Genomic DNA, 25,725 nt, shown 5'->3' on the forward strand with positions numbered 1-25,725 from the left:
TTTTCAAAATTCTGGTATCCCTGGAAAAAGGGGATCCTCAGCTATCAGCATAGGGCCCTTATACGCCTGGGGCCCCTGGGCAAGTGCCCATTAAGCCCATATGAAAATATGGCCCTGTCTATATACATCTATATACCCTTATACCTATATAGACCTCCCTGATGACGAGGAGCATTCCCCAAAAGCGCTAGATACATGCTGTATTCTGCTGTGCCCTAATACACTATATCTTGGTGATTACTACATCCGTGTGCCTCCATCTCTTATATATGTGGCTACATGTGTCAATCATTATGGGAGTGTGTCTATAATGCTGGGCGCCCCCCCCCCCCCCTCCCCCACCCAGCTTTACACACACACTCCCAGAATACACACATATATTTTGCCCCCTGCCCAGCTGCATTACAAGGGGGCAGGGCTAAACGGCACTGTGCTATACAGTGCCATGCCAGCCAGCAGCTTCAGAGACAGCAGCACAGCCTAAAAGTGAGTGTGACACAGGGAAGGGGCTGTGTGTGTGTGTGTCACTGTTATATATATGTGTGTGTATGAATCTGGGGGCCAAGATGGAGCGCTGCTGCAGGCAGGTGTATAAGGCATTGAGGTCTCATTTCTGCAGATGGTCAAATCCACTGTTTCCACCCCCTCCACTGCTTTCAGAAAAATGTTGGTTACGGCGCAAGCGATAAAAATTGTGTCTATCGGGACCACCCGAAATCGCGTCGATCGCATCGCATGCAACCAAATCGCATGCGATGCGATCAACGTGATGGACGTGATTTTTAAATTGGAATCAATGTATAATGATCCCTGACACCCGATTTAACATTGGCCCCAATGTTAAATGGCCCCCAGACCCCAATTTTTATTGTTTCCCAACCCTGATGGGTCAAATGCCCCCCATTGTTAACGCCAACCCAGGTTCAACGCCAATCCGAAGCGTGGCAAGCGCAGCGAGCCCGCGAGGGGCGGTGGTACCCGTCCTCTGACCTTTTCATACCCCCACTATCCACGTAGGCGTGGAGTTGATTTTATATATATGGAGTTGATATTTATAAACAGAGCCCAAAGCATGGCGAGCGAACACGTATTACTTCACAGGTTTTCCGTGTCCCCTCGCGGGACGCGCTGCGCTTGCCACGCTTCAGGCTCGGTGGCTCGTTGCGCTCGCCACACTATATAAAATCAACTCCACGCCGACGTGGATAGTGGGGGTATGAAAAGGTCAAAGGACGCGTACCGCCGCCCCTCGCAGGCTCACTGCGCTCACCACGCTTCGGGTTGACGTTCATCGTGGGGTGGCGTTAACAATGGGGGGGGGGGCATTTCTCATGTAAAATACCCATAAGGGTGGCTATACAATGAAAAATCGGGTCCATTGGCCCATTTAACATTGTTCCCTATGTAAAATCGCGTCCATCGCATCGCATGCCTTAACTTAAGGCACTCGATGGACGCAATTTTTTAATTGTCGGGGAAAAGGCTAAAAATAGCCGTGAAATCGCGTTGGTCGCGTCCATCGCATACCTTAACTTAAGGTATGCGATCACCTACGACGGGCAGCTCTGTAAGATGTACAAGGATCTCACTCCCTGTGGCTGTGCCTCCCTGCCCCCTCCCTACCCTCCTGCCTCTTTGTCCCCTCCGAACTGCCCTGTGCCTCCCTGTCCCCTCCGAACCGCCCTGTGCCTCCCTGTTCCCTTTCAACTGCGCTGTGCCTCCCTGTCCCCTCCCTACCATCCTGCCTCACTGTTCCCTCCCAATCTGTGCCTCCCTGTCCGCTCTACCACACAACTACAATCACACCACCAACATATGCCACATGTAGACAAATATATAAGACAACACCCTGCCCGGCACCTGCCCTCCCGGAAGTATCACCGAAACACGCGCAGGACAGACAGGTTCAAGGCAGCAGACTCCCACTCTCACGGGAACTGCCGCCCCAGCACGCTACGCACAGTGCTGACAAGTGTGGCCTCTGCCTGCTAGCTCCTCCCGCCACCACCGCGACCCGCTCACAGGCGCCTAATAATTGCCCTGGGTACATGGAGGGGCCAAGTGGCACATAAGGGGTATGTGGAGAGGTCTGGTGGCACAAAAGGGGCACATAAAGGGGACTGGTGGCACATTGAAGGGACATTAAAGTGTTCTAATAAATAAAAAAAAAATACAAATTAAAAGGTCACAGTAGTTCCGCATCCAAATGGGAAATACTTACACTTACACTGTGCCCTATTTTTAACACCCACATTCACACGCACACACACTCAAGCACACACACACACACACACACACATTTGTGCCCCCCCCCCCCCCAACTTGCATAGAAAAACAAAAGCATAGAATATATATTTGTTATAACTTTCTTCCCCAGGACCATCTCCACCTTGGCCCTTATACTGTCAAATGACGCATTATTTTGTGTCGTACATGTTCCAGGCTGTACTTCTGAATGATTGCTGCTGGGAGTGGGACTCAGCTCAGGGCAGGCTGGCCAGTGTTGTGTGTTATGGGCATCATAACTTCACCCATCTGTCTCAGCGCTATAGCAGTGAGCCCTGGGTTGGCCCACCATACTCAGTAGGAGGAGGGAACGTGAGCAGAGACAACCGGGCGCATCGCTCGCCAATCATCCATCAGTGGAAATAGATAGTTGTCAGCTGTCAAGGCCTGCGGCGCTGCTCTCAGCTCTCCTCCTCTCATCGACGGACCCGTGTCGCACATTTACAAAAAAGAAACTTTTGGGGGTGGGCGGCAGCGCCGGGCAGTGGGCCCCAATCACCCCTAGGGCCCCAGGGCACTGCACCGGCGGTAGTTCTGCCCTTGAACCCGGTTATAACCCGGGTTATTGTGGGCTATGAATCCTACTTATGGCGGAGGTGAGCAATTGTGTGTGGGTCACTTACCAAATGGCATTTGCCACAGGATGTAGCAAATGTAGAGATTTGGGGTTTGGTTCTCTAGAGATCTGAATCTGCCCGAATTTTGTGGATCCAAATCGAACCAAAACCCAGTCTGTATCTTTTTGCATTTCAGAATACTAATTTTAAATCTAAATTTTAGGTTTTCGATTGTAAAAATTACATGATTTTAGCTTATTTTTTAAGCTAATTTATAAACAAAATGTATTACCAATTGTTGATTTTCTGCTCCATGTAAGGTTTCTGTCCTCACTGAGTAGTAGCGCACCTTTATTACTGTGTGATAGGTGTATTTATGTCAGGTGTATGATCAGTGTATGACTGGTCTTACTCACTGCGTCACCAGTCTCTCCCTCCCAGCGGTTAATCTTACCCACTGTGTCACCAGTCCCTCATTCCCAGCTGTTAGTCTTACCCACTGCGTCATCAGTCCTTCCCTCCCAGCTGTTAATCCTACCCACTGTGTCACCAGTCACTCCCTCCCAGCAGTTAATCTTACCCACTGTGTCACCAGTCCCTCATTCCCAGCGTTTAGTCTTACCCACTGCGTCACCAGTCCCTCCCTCCCAGCTGTTAATCCTACCCACTGCGTCACCAGTCACTCCCTCCCAGCTGTTAGTCCTACCAACTGCATAACTAGTCACTACCTCACAGCTATTAATCTACACACTGTGTCACCTGTCACTCCTTCCTAGCTTTTAGTCTTACCACTATGTCACCAGTAACTCCCTCAGCTTTTAATCTTACCCACTTCATCACCAGTCCCTCCCTCCCAGATGTTAGTCTAACTCACTGTGTCAACTGTCACTCCCTCCCAGCTGTTAGCCCTACCTAATGCGTCACCAGTAAGTCCCTCCCTGCCATTAGTCTTACCCACGGCGTCACCAGTCACTCCCTCTTAGCTGTTAATCTTACCAATTGTATCACCAGTCACTCCTTCCTAGCTGTTAGTCTTACCCACTGCATCACCAGTCACTCCCTCTCAGCTGTTAATCTTACCCACTGTGTCACCAGTCACTCCCTCCCAGCTGTTAGCCCTACCAACTGCATCAGGAGTCAATCCTTCCCAGCTGTTAGTCCTACCAACTGCATAACCAGTCACTCCCTCCTAGCGGTTCATCTTACCCACTGTGTCACCAGTCCCTCATTCCCAGCTGTTAGTCTTACCCACTTTGTCACCAGTCCCTCATTCCCAGCTGTGAGTCTTACCCACTGCGTCACCAGTCCCTCCCTCCCAGCTGTTAGTCCTACCCACTGTGTCACCAGTCCCTCCCTCCCAGCTGTTAGTCTTACCACTATGTCACCAGTCACTCCCTCTCAGCTTTTAATCTTACCCACTTCGTCACCAGTCCCTCCCTCCCAGATGTTAGTCTAACCCACTGTGTCACCTGTCACTCCCTCCCAGCTGTTAGCGTCACCAGTTACTCCCTCCCAGATGTTAGCCCTTCCCACTGCATCACCAGTCAGTCCCAGCCTGCCGTTAGTCTTACCCACGGGGTCACCAGTCACTCCCTCTTAACTGTTAATCTTACCCACTGTATCACCAGTCACTCCTTCCCAGCTGTTAGTCTTACCCACTGTGTCACCAGTCACTACCTCCTAGCTGTTAGTCTTACCCACTGCATCACCAGTCTCTTCCTCTCAGCTTTTAATCTTACCCATTGTGCCACCAGTCACTTCCTCTCAGCTGTTAATCTTAACCATTGTGTCACTTGTCAGTCCCTCCCTGCCGTTAGTCTTACCCACTGGGTCACCAGTCACTCCCTCTCAGCTGTTAGTCTCACCCACTGTGTCACCTGTCACTCCCTCCCAGCTGTTAGTCTTATCCACTGTGTCACCTTTCCCTCCCTCCCAGCTGTTAGTCTTACCCACTTTGGCACAAGTCCCTCCCTCCCAGCTGTGTCTTACCCACTGTGTCACCTGTCCCTCCCTCCCAGCTGCTAACCTCACCCACTGTGTCACCATATGACACAGGAAAAGGTCAACATGACTTTTTCATGTTTTTGTGTCTGTTTGACATGGACCCCCCAGTAGTGTAATGTGTACCCTTGCATGGCTCGCTCCGCTCGGCGCACTTTACCGTTTTTGTACTCCACACAGAAAATGAACAAGTCATCTGGATGAACCCCTCATATCCTGTTTCCGTATAGACTCAGCGAGCACTAAAGATGGGAGACGGGCATATATGTGCAACATGCTCAAATTCACACTATCAAATCCAATTCTGTGCCGCAGGGTCAGGCCTCCAGGTGCGTGCCGCAGGGTCAGGCCTCCAGGTGCTTGCCGCAGGGTCAGGCCTCCAGGTGCTTGCCGCAGGGTCAGGCCCCAGGTGCGTGCCGCAGGGTCAGGCCCCAGGTGCGTGCCGCAAGCTCAGGCCCCAGGTGCGTGCCGCAGGGTTAGGCCCCAGGTGCGTGACGCAGGGTCAGGCCCCAGGTGCGTGCCGCAAGCTCAGGCCCCAGGTGCGTGCCGCAGGGTCAGGCCTCCAGGTGCATGCTGCAGGGTCAGGCCTCCAGGTGCGTGCCGCAAGGTCAGGCCTCTAGGTGCGTGCCGCAAGCTCAGGTCCCAGGTGCGTGCCGCAGGGTCAGGCCTCCATGTGCATGGCGCAAGGTCAGGCCTCCAGGTGCGTGCCACAGAGTCAGGCCTCCAGGTGCGTGCCGCATGGTCAGGCCTCCAGGTGCGTGCCGCAGGGTCAGGCCCCAGGTGTGTGCCGCAGGGTCAGGCCCCATGTTCGTGCCGCAGGGTCAGGCCCCAGGTGCATGCCGCAGGGTCAGGCCTCCAGGTGCGTGCCGCAGGGTCAGGCCCCAGGTATGTGACAACATCTCACTGCAGCTTATTCTTTGTGTTTTGTAGCCTGTGATCTTGGATATTACAAGTCCTCCCCGGGGGATCAGCTGTGCTCCAAGTGCCCCCCCTTCAGTCACTCCGACACCCTGGCTGCCCAGATCTGTGATTGTGACACCAACTACTTTCGCTCTACAACCGACCAGTCTTCTGCCGCCTGCACCCGTAAGTAGTACAAGCTCATGTCACCATAGTCCGCTAATCTCAGTGGGGAACTGGAACATGCAGTTATTAGAAACCTCTATGGCTTAATTCCAGGTCTTAGAGTCTTATCCCATTCTGGCATTATACCAGATAGATCATATAGAGTAAAAACTGGGGAGAGAAAGAAGACTCTGTTTTTGGGGCACTCTTGTGATATGGTAATTATATAATAAAACTTAGCTTTTATTAGGTATTTTTATAAAATAGGGGGCTATAACTCTCGGTTAGGATAGCCGTTAACTTAAACCCGTCTCCTTAGCTGGCAGTGAGCTTAGTTTTATATACGCTATGCACTGGAGATGGTTGAAAAGAAGTTAGAAAAAAATATCAGAAAGAAGTTTTTTTCTCCCTTTTCCAAATTGGTACGTCAATTGGACCAATTTGGATTGATGATGTGTTGCCTAGTGGGCCTTACGGCGAATGCTGACTAGGGCTCGTTAGAGGCAAATTATAGAATTGAAAGGGGTTAATTCCCTATAGATATGGAGACTGCTCGCACGATGAGCGTGAGTCCTATCTGTACTGTGGTAAGTAGTACCAATTTTGACACCGCAGTGGTTAATTGTGTGGGTAAAATTCCCTATTTAGTGTGTTGCAGCATCTGGGTATTTGCACAGATCAGTGATTATGGTGCACAGTTTAAGGATCTGTGCTGTCAGTAAGGGCCTGGCTGCTGTATACGCTAAGTTATGCGCTGCGCCCAAGTTACTTAGTAATATGGGTTGGATGTAGTACCTTGACTATATCAGTAGCTGTACCACATGCTGCTCTGAAGATGAGCTTAGACGTGTGTTTGGCTGATGATAGAGCCCAAACAATCTAATGGGCACAGGTAGTTAAGTATAATTCACAGCTTAGTATCCACGTGACTGGTTACCATCTCAGTGGCCGTACCGCATACTATAAATTTGACATAGTATAATGGCAATATCAGTAGCTGTACCACATGCTGCTCTGAAGATGAGCTTGGACGTGTTTGGTCACTGATAGAGCACACACAATCTAATCAACACAGATAATTGCAATTAACAGTTAGGTATACACGTAATTAGTGTTCGGCTGTTAAGTATGCACCAATGGTTACAGATGGCTGTGTTTTATTAACAGTCTGATGTCTATTTCACTAGTTACACATCAATCTGCTGATTGTACACAATGTTGTTCTTGTGTTTAAGTTTAGGTAGACACTTAGTTGCTCTAATCGTTACAGAGTATAGGCAGCTGTGGCTGAATGGAGTGAGCATATATAAGTTAGTAAGTTGCAGTTTGATATCTGCTGAGGTAACTGCACACCATACCTGTAAATGTCCACAGAATTGTTAGTGAGTCAAATTTCAAGTGCACACCTTGCTGCTGAGTAAGCATCAGCTGACAGTTTCAACACGTGAATAAGGCTAAGCAGATGTCGACTTAAACTCTATCTGAAATCATAAACATTTCTTCTTGCCCATCAAAACACTGAATATTAATTATAAGGGAGGCACAGTAAAATTCTGGTCACAGTAGAGATATGCTAATCGTTAATTCAAAAGTTTAGTACAAGTAATGCATGTTGTTGATATTATGTCAACTGTAGGATTTAATCTACACAGTTAGCGATCTGTGACACTAAGTAATCTGTGCTTGTCCCTGAGAAACTGTTAGATAGACCCTTTAGTCGGCAGTTGTGATTTCTGCTTTTCCTGGAGTCATGCAGACGTGCATTGGACTCCAGGATGAGAAAATCTCAATCTGCGCTGCGGGGTCAAGTAGTGATAGTGTAGGTAGACACTTCTGCTGTCGACAGTGGGGTTGACAGTGTGACCCTGTTGCTAGGGTAGCATAGCAGGGTACTAAGCTGCCCCAATTCTGTCGATAAGAGAGTGTCTAGATGGTAGAAGAGAGGTGCTGAACAGAAAAGGAAATAATAGGTAAATTGCTGGTTGGCACCTCTGGGTATATCCTTCTGCTTCCCACAGAGTCTTGCTCCCGCAGTGGACTCCGCGGGTGAGAGAGGTGTAAGTACAGAGGGCTTAGAGCATAGGTATAGTGGATAGAGGGTATAGTAGATCGCTTCTACTGTCAGTGTTAAGTGTCCGGTTGCCCTGTTGTATGCCGACAGAGCAGGGGCACCCCAGGCAGGTCACTGACAAGAGAGCGAAGAAAGTACCTTTCCGAAGTTATTCAGGTTTTCCCTTTCTGTTGTTTCCTGTATCTCCCCGTTCGCCAGCGCTGGTGATCCCCCCAGGTGGAAGCTGCTCCTAAACCTTGTGGTAGGTGCCTGCCGGTAGCTGGTCAGTGGCGAGGGTGTTGGACAATCCGGAGGCTGGACCGGAGGATGGTAGAGCACAGCGCGTGTCGGCGCTGGATGTAATATCTTGGCTCGATATGTGAGGATAGTGCTGGACGGCTAGATGGCCGGGACAGGGGAGAAGGGAGAACAGCGCGAGCCTGCGCCAAGTGTTCTCTGCCTCTCTGGTGCGGCTGCTGCTGCGTGCGGCTGCGGTAAACGTGCTGGACGGCTAGGTAGCCGGGACAAGGGAGAGGAGAGAACAGCGCGAGCCTGCGCCGGGTGCTCTCTGCCTCTCTGGTGCGGATGTTGCTGTGTGCGGTGATGATAGTTTTGTGCGGCTGTATTGCCCTGCAGTCTCCCGACACTGACCCACCGGCGCCGGTGGTCAGTGAAACTGGATGACGCGCGTTTCGCCTCGACGGCTTGCTCACATCAGGTGACGTATGCCGTGTCCATTCCTTTGATTTAAGCTAACCGGGGAAATGATCCCCCGCCCCTCTGCGTGGTGCAATGGGCTGCTAGTGTTTGAGTGACATGTTTCCCCTCCTCCTCGGGGAGTATGTAACATTGCTCATATGGTAGTGTGTTCACAGTAGCACATAGCGTACATGTGATCGTTTAGGGTCAGATTACGATTTGTCTTCTGTCATCTGACTCATCATGTATTGGAATTATCTGGGTATATTAAATTTGGGGTAAAAAGTTTATTCGTTAAATGAAGAGTTTCTGTGGATAATAGTCCCCTGTATCTGTTGTGATAGTGTGTTGATACTTGTTCACAAACTCCCAATTTAGGGGTCCGGGGAAGAAGCCAGAGTAACGGCGGTTACTAGCACATGTGGGGGGTCCGGGCTTGGGTTTTAGTGGTGGGGCTACTAATGATCAATAGGTGTTAAGGTCCCTTGTGTGGGATATAATTACATGGTGTCAATTGGGGGTGAGAAGAAAGCCCATATTAGGTGGGATGTGCAAGCAAATGAGGTGCAGTGGTATGTGCCCCACTCCGTGTAAGGATCACCATTGTGAGGGGTGTCCCTGATGTTGGGGTGAACATGGTCTTGCTCATGACTGCTGATGGTGAATTGGAAAAGAGGCTCCCAGGGAGTGGCTATTGTGGTTATATTCTTCTAAAAGTGCTTGGGGATTATATCCCGTGCGTGGTAGTGCGGGTGAATGGAGGCGAAGGTGCCAAATTGTGGATGCTAAATGTGATGTGGTGTATCACATGGTGTGTGGGTTGCCCTCAAAGGAGGTGCATGATGAGGTTCTGAGATCCATGCCCTTTGTGTGTGACAAGTGATGTGATAACTCCAAAAAAGATTTTTGTGAAATAACCAAGTGAGTGAACAAATTATATTAAATACACACGTGAGGAATGGAATATTATATATTGGTATTTAAAGAAAAGCACTGAAGTTTATGTGTTCATTGAGCCCTCTCGGAGTTAGGGCCCCAAGTTCAAATGTCCAGAAACTTTCGCGTTTGAGTAAAACCCTCAGATAAGGGGGGCAATATCGTCATATGGCCCAAGGATGACTACACCAAGGAAGCGTACAAACAACTGCACAATGTCAACTGCTACAAACCCATACTCCTAAATCCCACAGAGAACTTTCAGACCCTCTACAAAAGACTTATTGATGAAGCATTACAAGATGGAACCATCACTAAAACAGAACACCAGTACCTGTGGACAGAACACCCCAAAATGGCGACTTTCTATCTGTTACCTAAAGTCCACAAGAATCCAACCACACCCCCGGGGAGACCGATTGTCTCAGGAATCGGTGGACTAACTGAAAAGGCCAGCACATTCGTCGATCTCCATCTGAGGAAATTTGTGCTTCAACTTCCATCATACACAAGGGACACCTCTGATATCCTCAAAAAATTGCACGATGTGAAATTGGAAAAGGGCCAACTACTCATCACACTGGACGTAGAAGCACTATATACCAGTATTGACCACGATCAAGGACTGGCCGCTGTTCGTTATTTCCTGAACATGGAAACCCACAGTGAATTCCACGACTTTATCATTAAACTACTCAACTTCATCCTGAAATATAACTTTTTTACATTTGATAACAGATTTTTCCTGCAGGTGAGGGGCACAGCGATGGGGGCAGCTTGTGCCCCTACCTATGCGAACCTATTTTTAGGATGGTGGGAGAAGGAACACGTATTCCAGGAAGAGAATGAGATCTGGACCAAACATGTCATATCATGGCATCGATATATAGATGACATCTTGCTGATATGGGATGGAGGAAGAGACCACCTCCTGAGATTCATCCAACACCTCAACCAAAACAATCTCAACCTGAAACTTACACATGAGATAAGCGAAGATGCGATATCCTTTCTGGACCTGAAAATATACAGAAGCCCCACAGACACCATTGAAACAGAACTCTTCAGAAAAAGTACCGCCACGAACAGTGTACTGTACCAAACCAGCTCCCATTTCCCACCCACCATCGAAAATATACCTAAGGGTGAATTTCTACGCCTCAGACGCAACTGTTCTGATGATGCAGTCTTCAAAGAAAAAAGCAAAGAACTAACACAACGGCTTAGGGAAAGGGGGTACAGCCACAATTCAACCAAAAAAGCACAAAGGTTCACACAACAAATAAACAGGGATAAACTCATATTCCAACCATCCAAGAACACCAACAGGAAAGAAGACACCCAAATTAGATTTGTGGGGAACTTCAATCAAAACTGGAAGGAAATCAGTAAAATTATACAAACTCACTGGCACATCCTGAAAACGGACGCAGACCTGGCAGAACATTTAGGAGACAGGGTTTCCATGAGCTGGAGGAGGTCACCCAACCTGAGGGACCATCTTGTTGAAAGCCATTTCTCAAAAACCAAACAAAAAAACCCAACAACAACTGGTTCGTATGCATGTGGATCATGCAAAGCCTGTGAGGTCATGGTGAAAACCACAGAAACCCTGGATCGACATGGCAACAAAGTCAAAATCAAAGACTACATTAACTGTAGAAGCCAGGGTGTAATATACTGCATAGCATGCGAATGTGGCCAAAGGTACGTTGGAATGACATCAAGAATGCTAAAGCAACGTATACTAGAACACCTGGGGTCCATCAGGAATGCGGAACAAGACAGAAAAAGAATGAAACAACTGACTACAGTGGCCAGACACTTCCACCATATACACAAAGGGAGTACAAAAACATTCAAAGCCTTCGGCCTAGAGAGGGTCCGCCTAGGCATTAGGGGAGGAGACATGACGCAAGAACTACTCAAACGCGAAAGTTTCTGGACATTTGAACTTGGGGCCCTAACTCCGAGAGGGCTCAATGAACACATAAACTTCAGTGCTTTTCTTTAAATACCAATATATAATATTCCATTCCTCACGTGTGTATTTAATATAATTTGTTCACTCACTTGGTTATTTCACAAAAATCTTTTTTGGAGTTATCACATCACTTGTCACACACAAAGGGCATGGATCTCAGAACCTCATCATGCACCTCCTTTGAGGGCAACCCACACACCATGTGATACACCACATCACATTTAGCATCCACAATTTGGCACCTTCGCCTCCATTCACCCGCACTACCACGCACGGGATATAATCCCCAAGCACTTTTAGAAGAATATAACCACAATAGCCACTCCCTGGGAGCCTCTTTTCCAATTCACCATCAGCAGTCACGAGCAAGACCATGTTCACCCCAACATCAGGGACACCCCTCACAATGGTGATCCTTACACGGAGTGGGGCACATACCACTGCACCTCATTTGCTTGCACATCCCACCTAATATGGGCTTTCTTCTCACCCCCAATTGACACCATGTAATTATATCCCACACAAGGGACCTTAACACCTATTGATCATTAGTAGCCCCACCACTAAAACCCAAGCCCGGACCCCCCACATGTGCTAGTAACCGCCGTTACTCTGGCTTCTTCCCCGGACCCCTAAATTGGGAGTTTGTGAACAAGTGTCAACACACTATCACAACAGATACAGGGGACTATTATCCACAGAAACTCTTCATTTAACGAATAAACTTTTTACCCCAAATTTAATATACCCAGATAATTCCAATACATGATGAGTCAGATGACAGAAGACAAATCGTAATCTGACCCTAAACGATCACATGTACGCTATGTGCTACTGTGAACACACTACCATATGAGCAATGTTACATACTCTCCGAGGAGGAGGGGAAACATGTCACTCAAACACTAGCAGCCGATTGCACCACGCAGAGGGGCGGGGGATCATTTCCCCGGTTAGCTTAAATCAAAGGAATGGACACGGCATACGTCACCTGATGTGAGCAAGCCGTCGAGGCGAAACGCGCGTCATCCAGTTTCACTGACCACCGGCGCCGGTGGGTCAGTGTCGGGAGACTGCAGGGCAATACAGCCGCACAAAACTATCATCACCGCACGCAGCAACATCCGCACCAGAGAGGCAGAGAGCACCCGGCGCAGGCTCGCGCTGTTCTCTCCTCTCCCTTGTCCCGGCTACCTAGCCGTCCAGCACGTTTACCGCAGCCGCACGCAGCAGCAGCCGCACCAGAGAGGCAGAGAACACTTGGCGCAGGCTCGCGCTGTTCTCCCTTCTCCCCTGTCCCGGCCATCTAGCCGTCCAGCACTATCCTCACATATCGAGCCAAGATATTACATCCAGCGCCGACACGCGCTGTGCTCTACCATCCTCCGGTCCAGCCTCCGGATTGTCCAACACCCTCGCCACTGACCAGCTACCGGCAGGCACCTACCACAAGGTTTAGGAGCAGCTTCCACCTGGGGGGATCACCAGCGCTGGCGAACGGGGAGATACAGGAAACAACAGAAAGGGAAAACCTGAATAACTTCGGAAAGGTACTTTCTTCGCTCTCTTGTCAGTGACCTGCCTGGGGTGCCCCTGCTCTGTCGGCATACAACAGGGCAACCGGACACTTAACACTGACAGTAGAAGCGATCTACTATACCCTCTATCCACTATACCTATGCTCTAAGCCCTCTGTACTTACACCTCTCTCACCCGCGGAGTCCACTGCGGGAGCAAGACTCTGTGGGAAGCAGAAGGATATACCCAGAGGTGCCAACCAGCAATTTACCTATTATTTCCTTTTCTGTTCAGCACCTCTCTTCTACCATCTAGACACTCTCTCATCGACAGAATTGGGGCAGCTTAGTACCCTGCTATGCTACCCTAGCAACAGGGTCACACTGTCAACCCCACTGTCGACAGCAGAAGTGTCTACCTACACTATCACTACTTGACCCCGCAGCGCAGATTGAGATTTTCTCATCCTGGAGTCCAATGCACGTCTGCATGACTCCAGGAAAAGCAGAAATCACAACTGCCGACTAAAGGGTCTATCTAACAGTTTCTCAGGGACAAGCACAGATTACTTAGTGTCACAGATCGCTAACTGTGTAGATTAAATCCTACAGTTGACATAATATCAACAACATGCATTACTTGTACTAAACTTTTGAATTAACGATTAGCATATCTCTACTGTGACCAGAATTTTACTGTGCCTCCCTTATAATTAATATTCAGTGTTTTGATGGGCAAGAAGAAATGTTTATGATTTCAGATAGAGTTTAAGTCGACATCTGCTTAGCCTTATTCACGTGTTGAAACTGTCAGCTGATGCTTACTCAGCAGCAAGGTGTGCACTTGAAATTTGACTCACTAACAATTCTGTGGACATTTACAGGTATGGTGTGCAGTTACCTCAGCAGATATCAAACTGCAACTTACTAACTTATATATGCTCACTCTATTCAGCCACAGCTGCCTATACTCTGTTACGATTAGAGCAACTAAGTGTCTACCTAAACTTAAACACAAGAACAACATTGTGTACAATCAGCAGATTGATGTGTAACTAGTGAAATAGACATCAGACTGTTAATAAAACACAGCCATCTGTAACCATTGGTGCATACTTAACAGCCGAACACTAATTACGTGTATACCTAACTGTTAATTGCAATTATCTGTGTTGATTAGATTGTGTGTGCTCTATCAGTGACCAAACACGTCCAAGCTCATCTTCAGAGCAGCATGTGGTACAGCTACTGATATTGCCATTATACTATGTCAAATTTATAGTATGCGGTACGGCCACTGAGATGGTAACCAGTCATGTGGATACTAAGCTGTGAATTATACTTAACTACCTGTGCCCATTAGATTGTTTGGGCTCTATCATCAGCCAAACACACGTCTAAGCTCATCTTCAGAGCAGCATGTGGTACAGCTACTGATATAGTCAAGGTACTACATCCAACCCATATTACTAAGTAACTTGGGCGCAGCGCATAACTTAGCGTATACAGCAGCCAGGCCCTTACTGACAGCACAGATCCTTAAACTGTGCACCATAATCACTGATCTGTGCAAATACCCAGATGCTGCAACACACTAAATAGGGAATTTTACCCACACAATTAACCACTGCGGTGTCAAAATTGGTACTACTTACCACAGTACAGATAGGACTCACGCTCATCGTGCGAGCAGTCTCCATATCTATAGGGAATTAACCCCTTTCAATTCTATAATTTGCCTCTAACGAGCCCTAGTCAGCATTCGCCGTAAGGCCCACTAGGCAACACATCATCAATCCAAATTGGTCCAATTGACGTACCAATTTGGAAAAGGGAGAAAAAAACTTCTTTCTGATATTTTTTTCTAACTTCTTTTCAACCATCTCCAGTGCATAGCGTATATAAAACTAAGCTCACTGCCAGCTAAGGAGACGGGTTTAAGTTAACGGCTATCCTATCCGAGAGTTATAGCCCCCTATTTTATAAAAATACCTAATAAAAGCTACGTTTTATTATATAATTACCATATCACAAGAGTGCCCCAAAAACAGAGTCTTCTTTCTCTCCCCAGTTTTGTCTAATTGTTTATTTGGACTCACGGGAGCACCACCAACTGAGTAGTGTCCGTCCAATCAGGTACCTAGACACACATTTAATAGTTGGTAACAGGCAACTCAAGCCGAACCCCACACGGTGGGTAGGGATCTCACTTGATTCCCCCCCCATCCCGAGTGGGGGTAACTTTGTGCGGAATCCAAACAAAACCTTTTGCCCTTCAGATCATATAGAGTGTAAGCATGTGAGCAGGGCCCTCCAACCCTCTGTGACAGTAGGTGCATGCTAGGATTTGCGGCGGGGGGGGGGGATAATGGGAACTCCTCTTCCTCAATAATGTTAGATAGTATGGATGGCCATTAGTGGGTTACCCAGAGCCTGGGGGCGGGGCTTCACAGGAGTGTCGGGGGGCTGAGTTAAGCTCTGCTCTGGCACTTTGTAAAAAAAAATACTTCTGCAACATCGATGGTGGGATATCATATGGTTCTCACCTATTGATGGCAAAAGTGTTCAGCATATGTTATACACCATTGATGATTTTGAACCATCGGTGGCCGATGGTCATCCCTGGTACATAGTAGGAGGAGGAGTGAGAGGTGTCTGGGTGGACAGCATTGCTCTTGTGCTATTCAATATAAGAATGCTGCCCTAGTCCGCACTGGTGTGCACACTACCGAGACCATACAAGGTGGTACCCTACTATACCCTAGCATTACTACAATGTGCATTCTTCTATATTATTAGTATTTACCGCTGTTTCTGCACTATCAGGTCCGCCGTCTGCTCCCGTCAATCTCATCTCCAGCGTTAATGGCACCACTGTCACCTTGGAGTGGAACCCACCGCGTGACACAGGTGGGCGCAGAGATGTCACATACAATGTCATTTGCCGGCGCTGTGCTTGGGATGCGGGCCAGTGTGAGCCCTGTGGGGGAGGGGTCCGTTACACCCCCCAACAGATGAGCCTAGCAAAGACCTCCCTTACAGTGGCAAATCTTCAGGCCCACATGAACTATACCTTCTGGGTGGAGGCCGTCAACGGGGTGTCCGACTTTAGCTTGGAGCAACGGATGTTCTCCACAGTGAATATAACCACGAACCAGGCAGGTAGGATCCTATGCAATACCTGTGTGTTATACTAACTGTGGCTATGGTGTTCTGTCACATGATCAAACCACTATAACAGCCATGCCGGAGCCTGTATACCCAGTGATTTACCCAGAGATCGATGCACATTGGTGGGACACCTGAGGTTGCTGTTATATGCATGTGTACTGGAAGCACTGGGGGAGAGAGGTGTAACGTTACAAATGGTGTAATGGGAGAACTGGGGGAGAGAGGTGTAATGTTACATAATATATAATGGGAGCACTGCGGGAGAGAGGTGTAACGTTACAAATGCTGTAATGGGAGAACTGGGGGAGAGAGGTGTAACGTTACAAATTGTGTAATGGGAGAAATGGGAGAGAGAGGAGTAGTGTTACACAAGGTGTAATGGGAGCACAGGGGGAGGGAGGAGTAGCGTTACACAAGGTGTAATGGGAGCACTGGGGGAGAGAGGAGTAGCATTACACAGTATATAATAGGAGCACTGGGGGAGAGAGGAGTAGTGTTACACAAGGTGTAATGGGAGCACTGGGGGAGAGAGGAGTAGCATTACACAGTATATAATAGGAGCACTGGGGGAGAGAGGAGTAGTGTTACACAAGGTGTAATGGGAGCACTGGGGGAGAGAGGAGTAGCATTACACAGTATATAATGGGAGCACTGGGGGAGAGAGGAGTAGTGTTACACAAGGTGTAATGGGAGCACTGGGGGAGAGAGGAGTAGCATTACACAGTATATAATAAGAGCACTGGGGGAGAGAGGAGTAGTGTTACACAAGGTGTAATGGGAGCACTGGGGGAGAGAGGAGTAGCATTACACAGTATATAATGGGAGCACTGGGGGAGAGAGGAGTAGTGTTACACAAGGTGTAATGGGAGCACTGGGGGAGAGAGGAGTAGTGTTACACAAGGTGTAATGGGAGCACTAGGGGAGAGAGGAGTAGTGTTACACAAGGTGTAATGGGAGCACTGGGGGGAGAGAGGAGTAGCATTACACAGTATATAATGGGAGCACTGGGGGAGAGAGGAGTAGCATTACACAGTATATAATGGGAGCACTGGGGGAGAGAGGAGTAGTGTTACACAAGGTGTAATGGGAGCACTGGGGGAGAGAGGAGTAGCATTACACAGTATATAATGGGAGCACTGGGGGTGAGAGAGGAGTAGTGTTACACAAGGTGTAATGGGAGCACTGGGGGAGAGAGGTGTAGCGTTACAAATGGTGTAATGGGAGCACTTGGGGAGAGAGGAGTAGCTTTACACAGTATATAATGGGAGCACTGGGGTAGAGAGGAGTAGTGTTACACAAGGTGTAATGGGAGCACTGGGGTAGAGAGAAGTAGTGTTACACAAGGTGTAATGGGAGCACTGGGGGAGAGAGTTGTAGCGTTACAAATGGTGTAATGGGAGCACTGGGGGAGAGAGGAGTAGTGTTACACAAGGTGTAATGGGAGCACTGGGGGAGAGAGTTGTAGCGTTACAAATGGTGTAATGGGAGCACTGGGGGAGAGAGGAGTAGTGTTACAAACAGTGTAATGGGAGAACTGGGGGAGAGAGGTGTAGCGTTACAAATGGAGTAATGGGAGAACTGGGGGAGAGAGGTGTAGCGTTGCACAAGGTGTACTGGAAGCAATGGGGGAGAGAGGAGTAGTGTTGCACAATATCTAATGGGAGCACTGGGGAAGAGAGGAGAAATTTTACACATGGTGTAATGGGAGCATTGAGGGAGAGGAGTAATGTTACACTCGGTGTATCGGGAGAACCTGGGGAGAGAGAATAGCATTACACACGGTGTAATGGGAGCACTGGGGGAGAGAGGGGTAGTGTTACACATGCTGTAATGGGAGCACTGGGGGAGAGCAGAGTAGTGTTACACATGGTGTAATGGGAGCATTGAGGGAGAGTAGTGTTACACTCGGTGAAACGGGAGAACCTGGGGAGAGAGAATAGCATTACACACAGTGTAATGGGAGCACTGGGGGAGAGAGGAGTAGTGGTACACATGGTGTAATGGGAGAATTGTGGAGAGAGGAGTAGTGTTACACACAGTGTAATGGGAGAATTGTGGAGAGAGGAGTAGTGTTACACACAGTGTAATGGGAGAACCTGGGGAGAGAGGAGCATCGTTACACACGGTGTACTGGGAGCACAGGGGGAGGGAGGAGTAGTATTATACATGGTGTAATGGGAGAATTGTGGAGAGAAGAGTAGTGTTACACATGATGTAATGGGAGAACTGGGGGAGAGAGAATAGCATTACACACAGTGTAATGGGAGCACTGGGGGAGAGAGGAGTAGTGTTACACATGGTGTATTGGGAGCATTGAGGGAGAGGAGTAATGTTACACTCGGTGTAACGGGAGCACTAAGAGAGAGAGGAATAGTGTTACACATGGTGTAATGAGGAGTAGTGTTACACATGGTGTAATGGGAGCATTGAGGGAGAGGAGTAGTGTTACACTACTCCAAACTTTATTTATAAAGTATGATTTGTGGCTAAATCGGTTAACCGCAAATATTAAGTATCACTGAAATGTATTAAGGGGGACCGCAGTATGAATCTCCGATCCCTGCTGCTATCCCCCCCTGCAGCTCCGCTGGCCGCATCCCCCATAGGTTTCTATGGGGGATGCGAAGCGGCCCTATGTATCAACATCGGGCAGCCCGGCTTCACACCCCTGGGCTATCGCCATTCTGATATGGCGATAGCCCATTGTAGCCTATGGCTACACATCGCACTGCCCGAGCAGGGCAGTGCGGTAAGAGGGGTCGGCGTGGGTCAGCGCATAACCGCGCATGCGCTGACTCCCCGGCTTCCGGGTCAGGGCTTCGCAGGGACGGGCTATTTTCGAAGCCCTGTCCCTGTGCCCCCATAATGATAAATCCTGCCGGTAACAGATGATACCGCAATGTGATGCCCAGCGATGTCATCACGCCGGCATCGCTATATAATGATAAATGCGCCCCTAAGAGAGAGAGAATAGCATTACACACAGTGTTATGGGAGCACTGGGGGAGAGAGGAGTATCGTTACACACGGTGTACTGGGAGCACAGGGGGAGGTAGGAGTAGTATTACACATGGTGTAATGGGAGAATTGTGGAGAGAAGAGTAGTGTTACACACAGTGTAATGGCAGAACTGGGGGAGAGAGGAGTATCGTTACACACGGTGTACTGGGAGCACAGGGGGAGGTAGGAGTAGTATTACACATGGTGTAATGGGAGAATTGTGGAGAGAAGAGTAGTGTTACACACAGTGTAATGGCAGAACTGGGGGAGAGAGGAGTATCGTTCCACACGGTGTACTGGGAGCACAGGGGGAGGGAGGAGTAGTATTACACATGGTGTAATGGGAGAATTGTGGAGAGAAGAGTAGTGTTACACATGATGTAATGGGAGCACTGGGGGAGAGAGAATAGCATTACACACAGTGTAATGGGAGCACTGGGGGAGAGAGGAGTAGTGGTACACATGGTGTAATGGGAGCATTGAGGGAGAGGAGTAATGTTACACTCGGTGTAACGGGAGCACTAAGAGAGAGAGGCATAGTGTTACACATGGTGTAATGGGGAGAGAGGAGTAGTGTTACACAGGGTGTAATGGGAGAACTGTGGGAGAGCGGAGTAGTGTTACACATGGTGTAATGGGAGCATTGAGGGAGAGGAGTAGTGTTACACTCGGTGTAATGGGAGCACTAAGAGAGAGAGGAATAGTGTTACACATTTTGTAATGGGGAGAGAGGAGTAGTGTTACACATGGTGTAATGGGAGAACTGGGGAAGAGATGTGTAGTGTTGTAACAGAGTACCCAGTTGCTGAGCATGTTGTGATATCTTCAATGGATGGCCTCTGGCATTGTGATGGATTACGCAGTTGCTGAGCATGTTGTGATGGCTCCAGTGGGCGGACATCAGGATTGTCACAGAGTTCTGGTGGATGGCCATCAGCATTGTTATGGAGTACCCAGTTGCTGAGCATGTTGTGATCTCTCTGGTGGATGGCCATTGGCATTGTAATGGAGTACCCAGTTGCTGAGCATGTTGTCATAGCTCACGTGAGTGGCCACCGGCATTGTGACAGACTAGCCAGTTGCTGAGCATGTTGTTGTGGCTCCGGTGATTGGTATTCAGAATTGTAACGGAGTACCCAGTCACTGAGCATGTTGAGATGGCTCTGATGGATTGCCACCTGCATTGAGATGGAGTACACAGTTGCTGAGCTTGTTGTGATGGCTCCGGTGCATAGCCCCTGGCATTACGATGGAGGACCCAGTCGCTGAGCATGTTGTGATGGCTCTAGTGGAGGCCAGTTGGCATTTTGACAGAGTACCCAGTTCTGAACATGTTGTGGTGTCTCTGGTGGGCAGCCACCACCAGCATTGTGATGGAGTAACCAGCTGTGTGTGGTGTGTCCGGTGGGTGGCAGTCCACATTGTGATGGAGTACCCAGTTTCTGAGCATGTTGTGATGGCTCCGGTGCGTGGCCATCTGCATTGTGATGGAGTACCCAGTTGCTGAGCGTGTTGTGATGGCTCCGGGGGGGGCGGACATCAACATTGTGACAGAGTACCCATTTCCTGAGCATGTTGTGATGGCTATGGTGCATAGCCACTGGCATTGTGACAGAATACCCAGTAGCTGAGCTCCGGTAGATGGCCATCGGCATTGTGATGGAGTACCAGATGCTGAACATGTTGTGGTGTATCTGGTGGGTGGCAGTCAGCATTGTGATGGAGTACCCAGTTGCTGAGCATGTTGTGATGACTCCTGTGGATAACCACCGGCATTGTGATGGAGAACCCAGTTGTTGAGCATGTTGTGGTGGCTCCAGTGGATGGCCACCAGCATTGTGACGGAGTACCCTGTTGCTCAGCATGTTGTGATGGCTTCAGTGGATGGACACTGGCATTGTGATGGAGAACCCAGTTGCTGAGCATGTTGTGGTGGCTCCGTTGGGCAGCCATCGGCATTGTGATGGAGTACTCAATTGCTGAGCATGTTGTAAATGGCTCTGGTGAGCGGACATCAGCATTTTGATGAAGTACCCAGTCGCTGAGCTTGGTGTGATGGCTCCGGTGGGCGGCCATCGACATTGTGATGGAGTATCCAGTCGCTCAGCTTGTTGTGATGGCTCTGGTGCATGGCCACTAACATTGTGACGAAGTACCCAGTTACTGAGCATGTTGTTGTGGCTCCAGTGGGTGGCCATCAACATTGTGACGGCGTACCCAGTCACTCAGCTTGTTGTGATGGCTCCGATGGATGGCCACTGGCTTTCTGATGATGTACCCAGTTGCTGAGCATGTTGTTGTGGCTCCTGTGGGCGGTAGTCGGCAATATGAATCAGGTCCCAGGTGCACAGCTCATGGAACTTTTTTGCTTTACTACCAAATAACGATCAGGTCCTTAATCTGCATTGTCTACTACTGAACATAATAATTATACAGGTAAGACCGTCCCTCTGATAGCAGCTTCTCAATTGTCTGTCAGCCCCCTCACAGGTGGTGGTTATTCGCAAGGAGAAGACCGCTGAGAACAGCATCACCCTAATTTGGCAGGAACCCGACCAGCCCAACGGCATCATCCTGGAGTATGAGATCAAATATTTTGAAAAGGTTAAAATAATAATTTGTTATTTCATCACATACAGTACCGGCAACATACAGTCCTATGGGTATTACTGCAATAGTCCTCAGGGTACAGTGTCAGTAGGGGCAGGGGGCATCAAGGCCACCCAAAGGCTCCAATGTGTATGCCCCACTGCAGGCACCAGTGTTAGCAGCATCCACCTGCATCTGTCTGGTGCTTTGTATGAGGGAAGAAAGGGACAAAATCCAGAACTAATGCTGCTCTCAGTCAGTGAGTCCTTCATCTCTGAAATAGTCCCATCACTTTATTTTTCTCAGTCCCCACATCTGACCCCACATGTTTTCAGCATATTCTGAGGGGGCATTGCCTAATACAGCCCCAGTATGCCCTGTACTCATGTACATCCCTGGAACTTATATTAATGCTAAAGCAGATGTACTGTGGAGTAGCAGGAATCCCACCAGGAGTAGGACAGCAGTGACCTCTATGGTCGGTGGAGACGGTGGCACCCGGTTATGGTTAGGAGGAGAATGCTGAGTGATTATAGCCCTACCATGGGGCTTACATCTCCACACTTGAATGTACAGGATGGGGCTTGGGTCAGTAGAGAGATAGCTGCTTGTACCTCAGTAGGATTATGATAATATAATTTAGGAACTGTACCTGCTCCCTGTATCCTGCACCCCCCCTCTGTATCCTACGCCTCCACCACTCTGTATCCTGCAACTCCTCCACTCTGTATCCTGTGCCTGCTCTCTGTATCCTGTGCCTCTTCTATGTATCATGTGCCTCCTTTCTGTATCCTGTACCTCCTCCCTGTATCCTGCTCCTTCTCCTCTCTGTATGCTGTACCTTCTCCTCTCTACATCCTGCACCTTCTCCTCTCTGTATCCTGTACCTCCTCTCTGTATCCTGTGCCTCATCTCTGTATCCTGTGCCGCCTTCTCTCTGTATCCTGTGACTTCTCCTCTCTGTATCTTGAAACTCATCCACTCTGTATACTGTGACTCCTCTCTGTATCCTGTGCCTCCTCCCTGTACCCTAATCCTTCTCCTCTTGGTATGCTGTACCTTCTCCTCTCTGTATCCTGTACCTCCTCTCTGTATCCTGTGCCTTCTTCTCTCTGTATCCTGTGCCTCCTCTCTGTATCTGTGCTTTCTCCTCTCTGTATCCTGCGCCACCTCCACTCTGTATCCTGCAACTCCTCCACTCTGTATCCTGTGCCTCCTCTCTGTATCCTGTGCCTCTTCTGTGTATCCTGTGCCTCCTCTCTGTATCCTGTACCTCCTCCCTGTATCATGCTCCTTCTCCTCTCTGTATGCTGTACCTTCTCTTCTCTGTATCCTGTGCCTCCTCTCTGTATCCTGCACCTTCTCCTCTCTGTATCCTGTACCTCCTCTCTGTATTCTGTGCATCCTCTCTGTATCCTGTGCCGCCTTCTCTCTGTATCCTGTGACTTCTCCTCTCTGTATCCTGAAGCTCATCAACTCTGTATACTGTGCCTCCTCTCTGTATCTTGTGCCTCCTCCCTGTACCCTAATCCTTCTCCTCTTGGTATGCTGTACCTTCTCCTCTCTGTATACTGTACCTCCTCTCTGTATCCTGTGCCTTCTTCTCTCTGTATCCTGTGCCTCCTCTCTGTATCCTGTGCTTTCTCCTCTCTGTTTCCCGTGCCTCCTCCACTCTGTATCCTGCACCTCCTCTCTATATCAGTTGCCTCTTCCTCCCTGTATCCTGTGCCTCCTCTATATCCAGTACCCCCACCCTGTATCCTGCTCCTTCTCCTCTCTGTATGCTGTACCTTCTCATCTCTGTATCTTGTGCCTCCTCTCTGTATCCTGCACCTTCTCATCTCTGTATCATGTATCTCCTCTCTGTATCCCGTGCCTTTTCCTCTCTGTATCCTGTACCTCCTCTCTGTATCCTGTGCCTCCTCTCTGTATCCTGTGCCTCCTCTCTGTATCCTGTGCCTCTTCTCTGTATCCTGTGCCTCTTCTCTGTATCCTATGCCTCTTCTCTGTATCCTGTGCCTTCTCCTCTCTGTATCCTGTGCTTCCTCTTTTTATCCTGTGCCTCCTCTCTATATCCTGTGCCTCCTCTCAGTATCCTGTGCGTCCTCTCTGTATCCTGTGCCTCTTCTCTATATTTTGCGCCTCTTCTCTGTATCCTCTGTCTCCTTCTCTCTGTATCCTGCGCCTCCACTCTTTATCCTGCGCCTCCTCTCTTTATCCTGCGCCTCTGTCCTTTATCCTGCGCCTCCTCTCTGTATCCTGCGCCTCCTCTCTAACTGTCAGATTCCATGTTCTTGACCTCCAGGACAAAGAGATGCAGAGTTATTCTACCCTGAAGGCAAAGGAAACCCGAGCAGTGGTAACTGGCCTGAAGTCCTCCACTCGCTATATCTTCCAGGTCAGGGCCCGCACCTCGGCTGGCTGTGGGAGGTTTAGCCAAACTGTTGAGGTGGAAACCAATAAGACAGGTAAGTCACAAAGAATCCACCTAAGAAAGATACAGTAACACTATGTCAGACAGTGACCCTCCTACACCCGGTACCGGGCGTCTGACCCTGCAGGATACAGTAATGCTATGTCAGTTAGTGACCCTCCTACACCCAGTACTGGGCATCTGACCCTGCAAGATACAGTAACACTTTGTCAGTCGGTGACCCTCCTACACCCGGTACTGGGTGTCTGACCCTGCAGGATACAGTAACGCTATGTCAGTTAGTGACCCTCCTACACCCAGTAATGGGCATCTGACCCTGCAAGATACAGTAACGCTATGTCAGTCAGTGACAATTCTACACTCGGTACTGAGCATCTGACCCTGCAAGATACAGTAACACAATGTCAGTCAGTGACAATTCTACACTCGGTATTGGGCATCTGACCCTGCAAGATACAGTAACGCTATATCAGTCAGTGACAATTCTACACTCGGTACTGAGCATCTGACCCTGCAAGATACAGTAACACAATGTCAGTCAGTGACAATTCTACACTCGGTACTGGGCATCTGACCCTGCAAGATACAGTAATACTGTGTCAGTCAGTGACCCCTCCTACACTCGGTACTGGGCATCTCACCCTACAGGATACAGTAACACTATGTCAGTCAGTGACCCTCCTACACCCGGTACTGGGCATCTGACCCTGCAGGATACAGTAACACTATGTCAGTCAGTGACCCTCCTACACCCGGTACTGGGCGTCTGACCCTACAGGATACAGTAACACTATGTCAGTCAGTGACCCTCCTACACCCAGTAATGGGCATCTGACCCTGCAAGATACAGTAACACTATGTCAGTCAGTGACCCTCCTACACCCTGTACTGGGTGTCTGACCCTACAGGATACAGTAACACTATGTCAGTCAGTGACCCTCCTACACCCTGTACTGGGCGTCTGACCCTACAGGATACAGTAACACTATGTCAGTCAGTGACCCTCCTACACCCGGTACTGGGTGTCTGACCCTACAGGATACAGTAACGCTATGTCAGTCAGTGACCCTCCTACACCCAGTAATGGGCATCTGACCCTGCAAGATACAGTAACACTATGTCAGTCAGTGACCCTCCTACACCCTGTACTGGGCGTCTGACCCTACAGGATACAGTAACACTATGTCAGTCAGTGACCCTCCTACACCCGGTACTGGGTGTCTGACCCTACAGGATACAGTAACGCTATGTCAGTCAGTGACCCTCCTACACCCAGTACTGGGCATCTGACCCTGCAAGATACAGTAACACTATGTCAGTCAGTGACCCTCCTACACCCGGTACTGGGCGTCTGACCCTGCAGGATACAGTAACACTATGTCAGTCAGTGACCCTCCTACACCCGGTACTGGGCGTCTGACCCTGCAGGATACAGT

General features: G+C 49.0%; 1 protein-coding gene across 1 annotated transcript in view; it reads left to right on the forward strand.

Annotated features, from left to right (window-relative positions):
* The window catches only part of EPHA8 (EPH receptor A8), a 186,031-nt gene that overhangs the window by 116,962 nt on the left and 43,344 nt on the right, over nucleotides 1–25,725 (forward strand). The window contains 4 exon segments of the mRNA XM_083161770.1: nucleotides 5,775–5,930; nucleotides 15,922–16,257; nucleotides 21,746–21,870; nucleotides 24,161–24,323. Of these exon segments, the coding sequence (XP_083017896.1) occupies nucleotides 5,775–5,930; nucleotides 15,922–16,257; nucleotides 21,746–21,870; nucleotides 24,161–24,323 (780 nt within the window).

Source organism: Crinia signifera, chromosome 19 (assembly GCF_055691185.1).
Source record: "Crinia signifera chromosome 19, ASM5569118v1, whole genome shotgun sequence".
Lineage (NCBI taxonomy): Eukaryota > Metazoa > Chordata > Amphibia > Anura > Myobatrachidae > Crinia > Crinia signifera.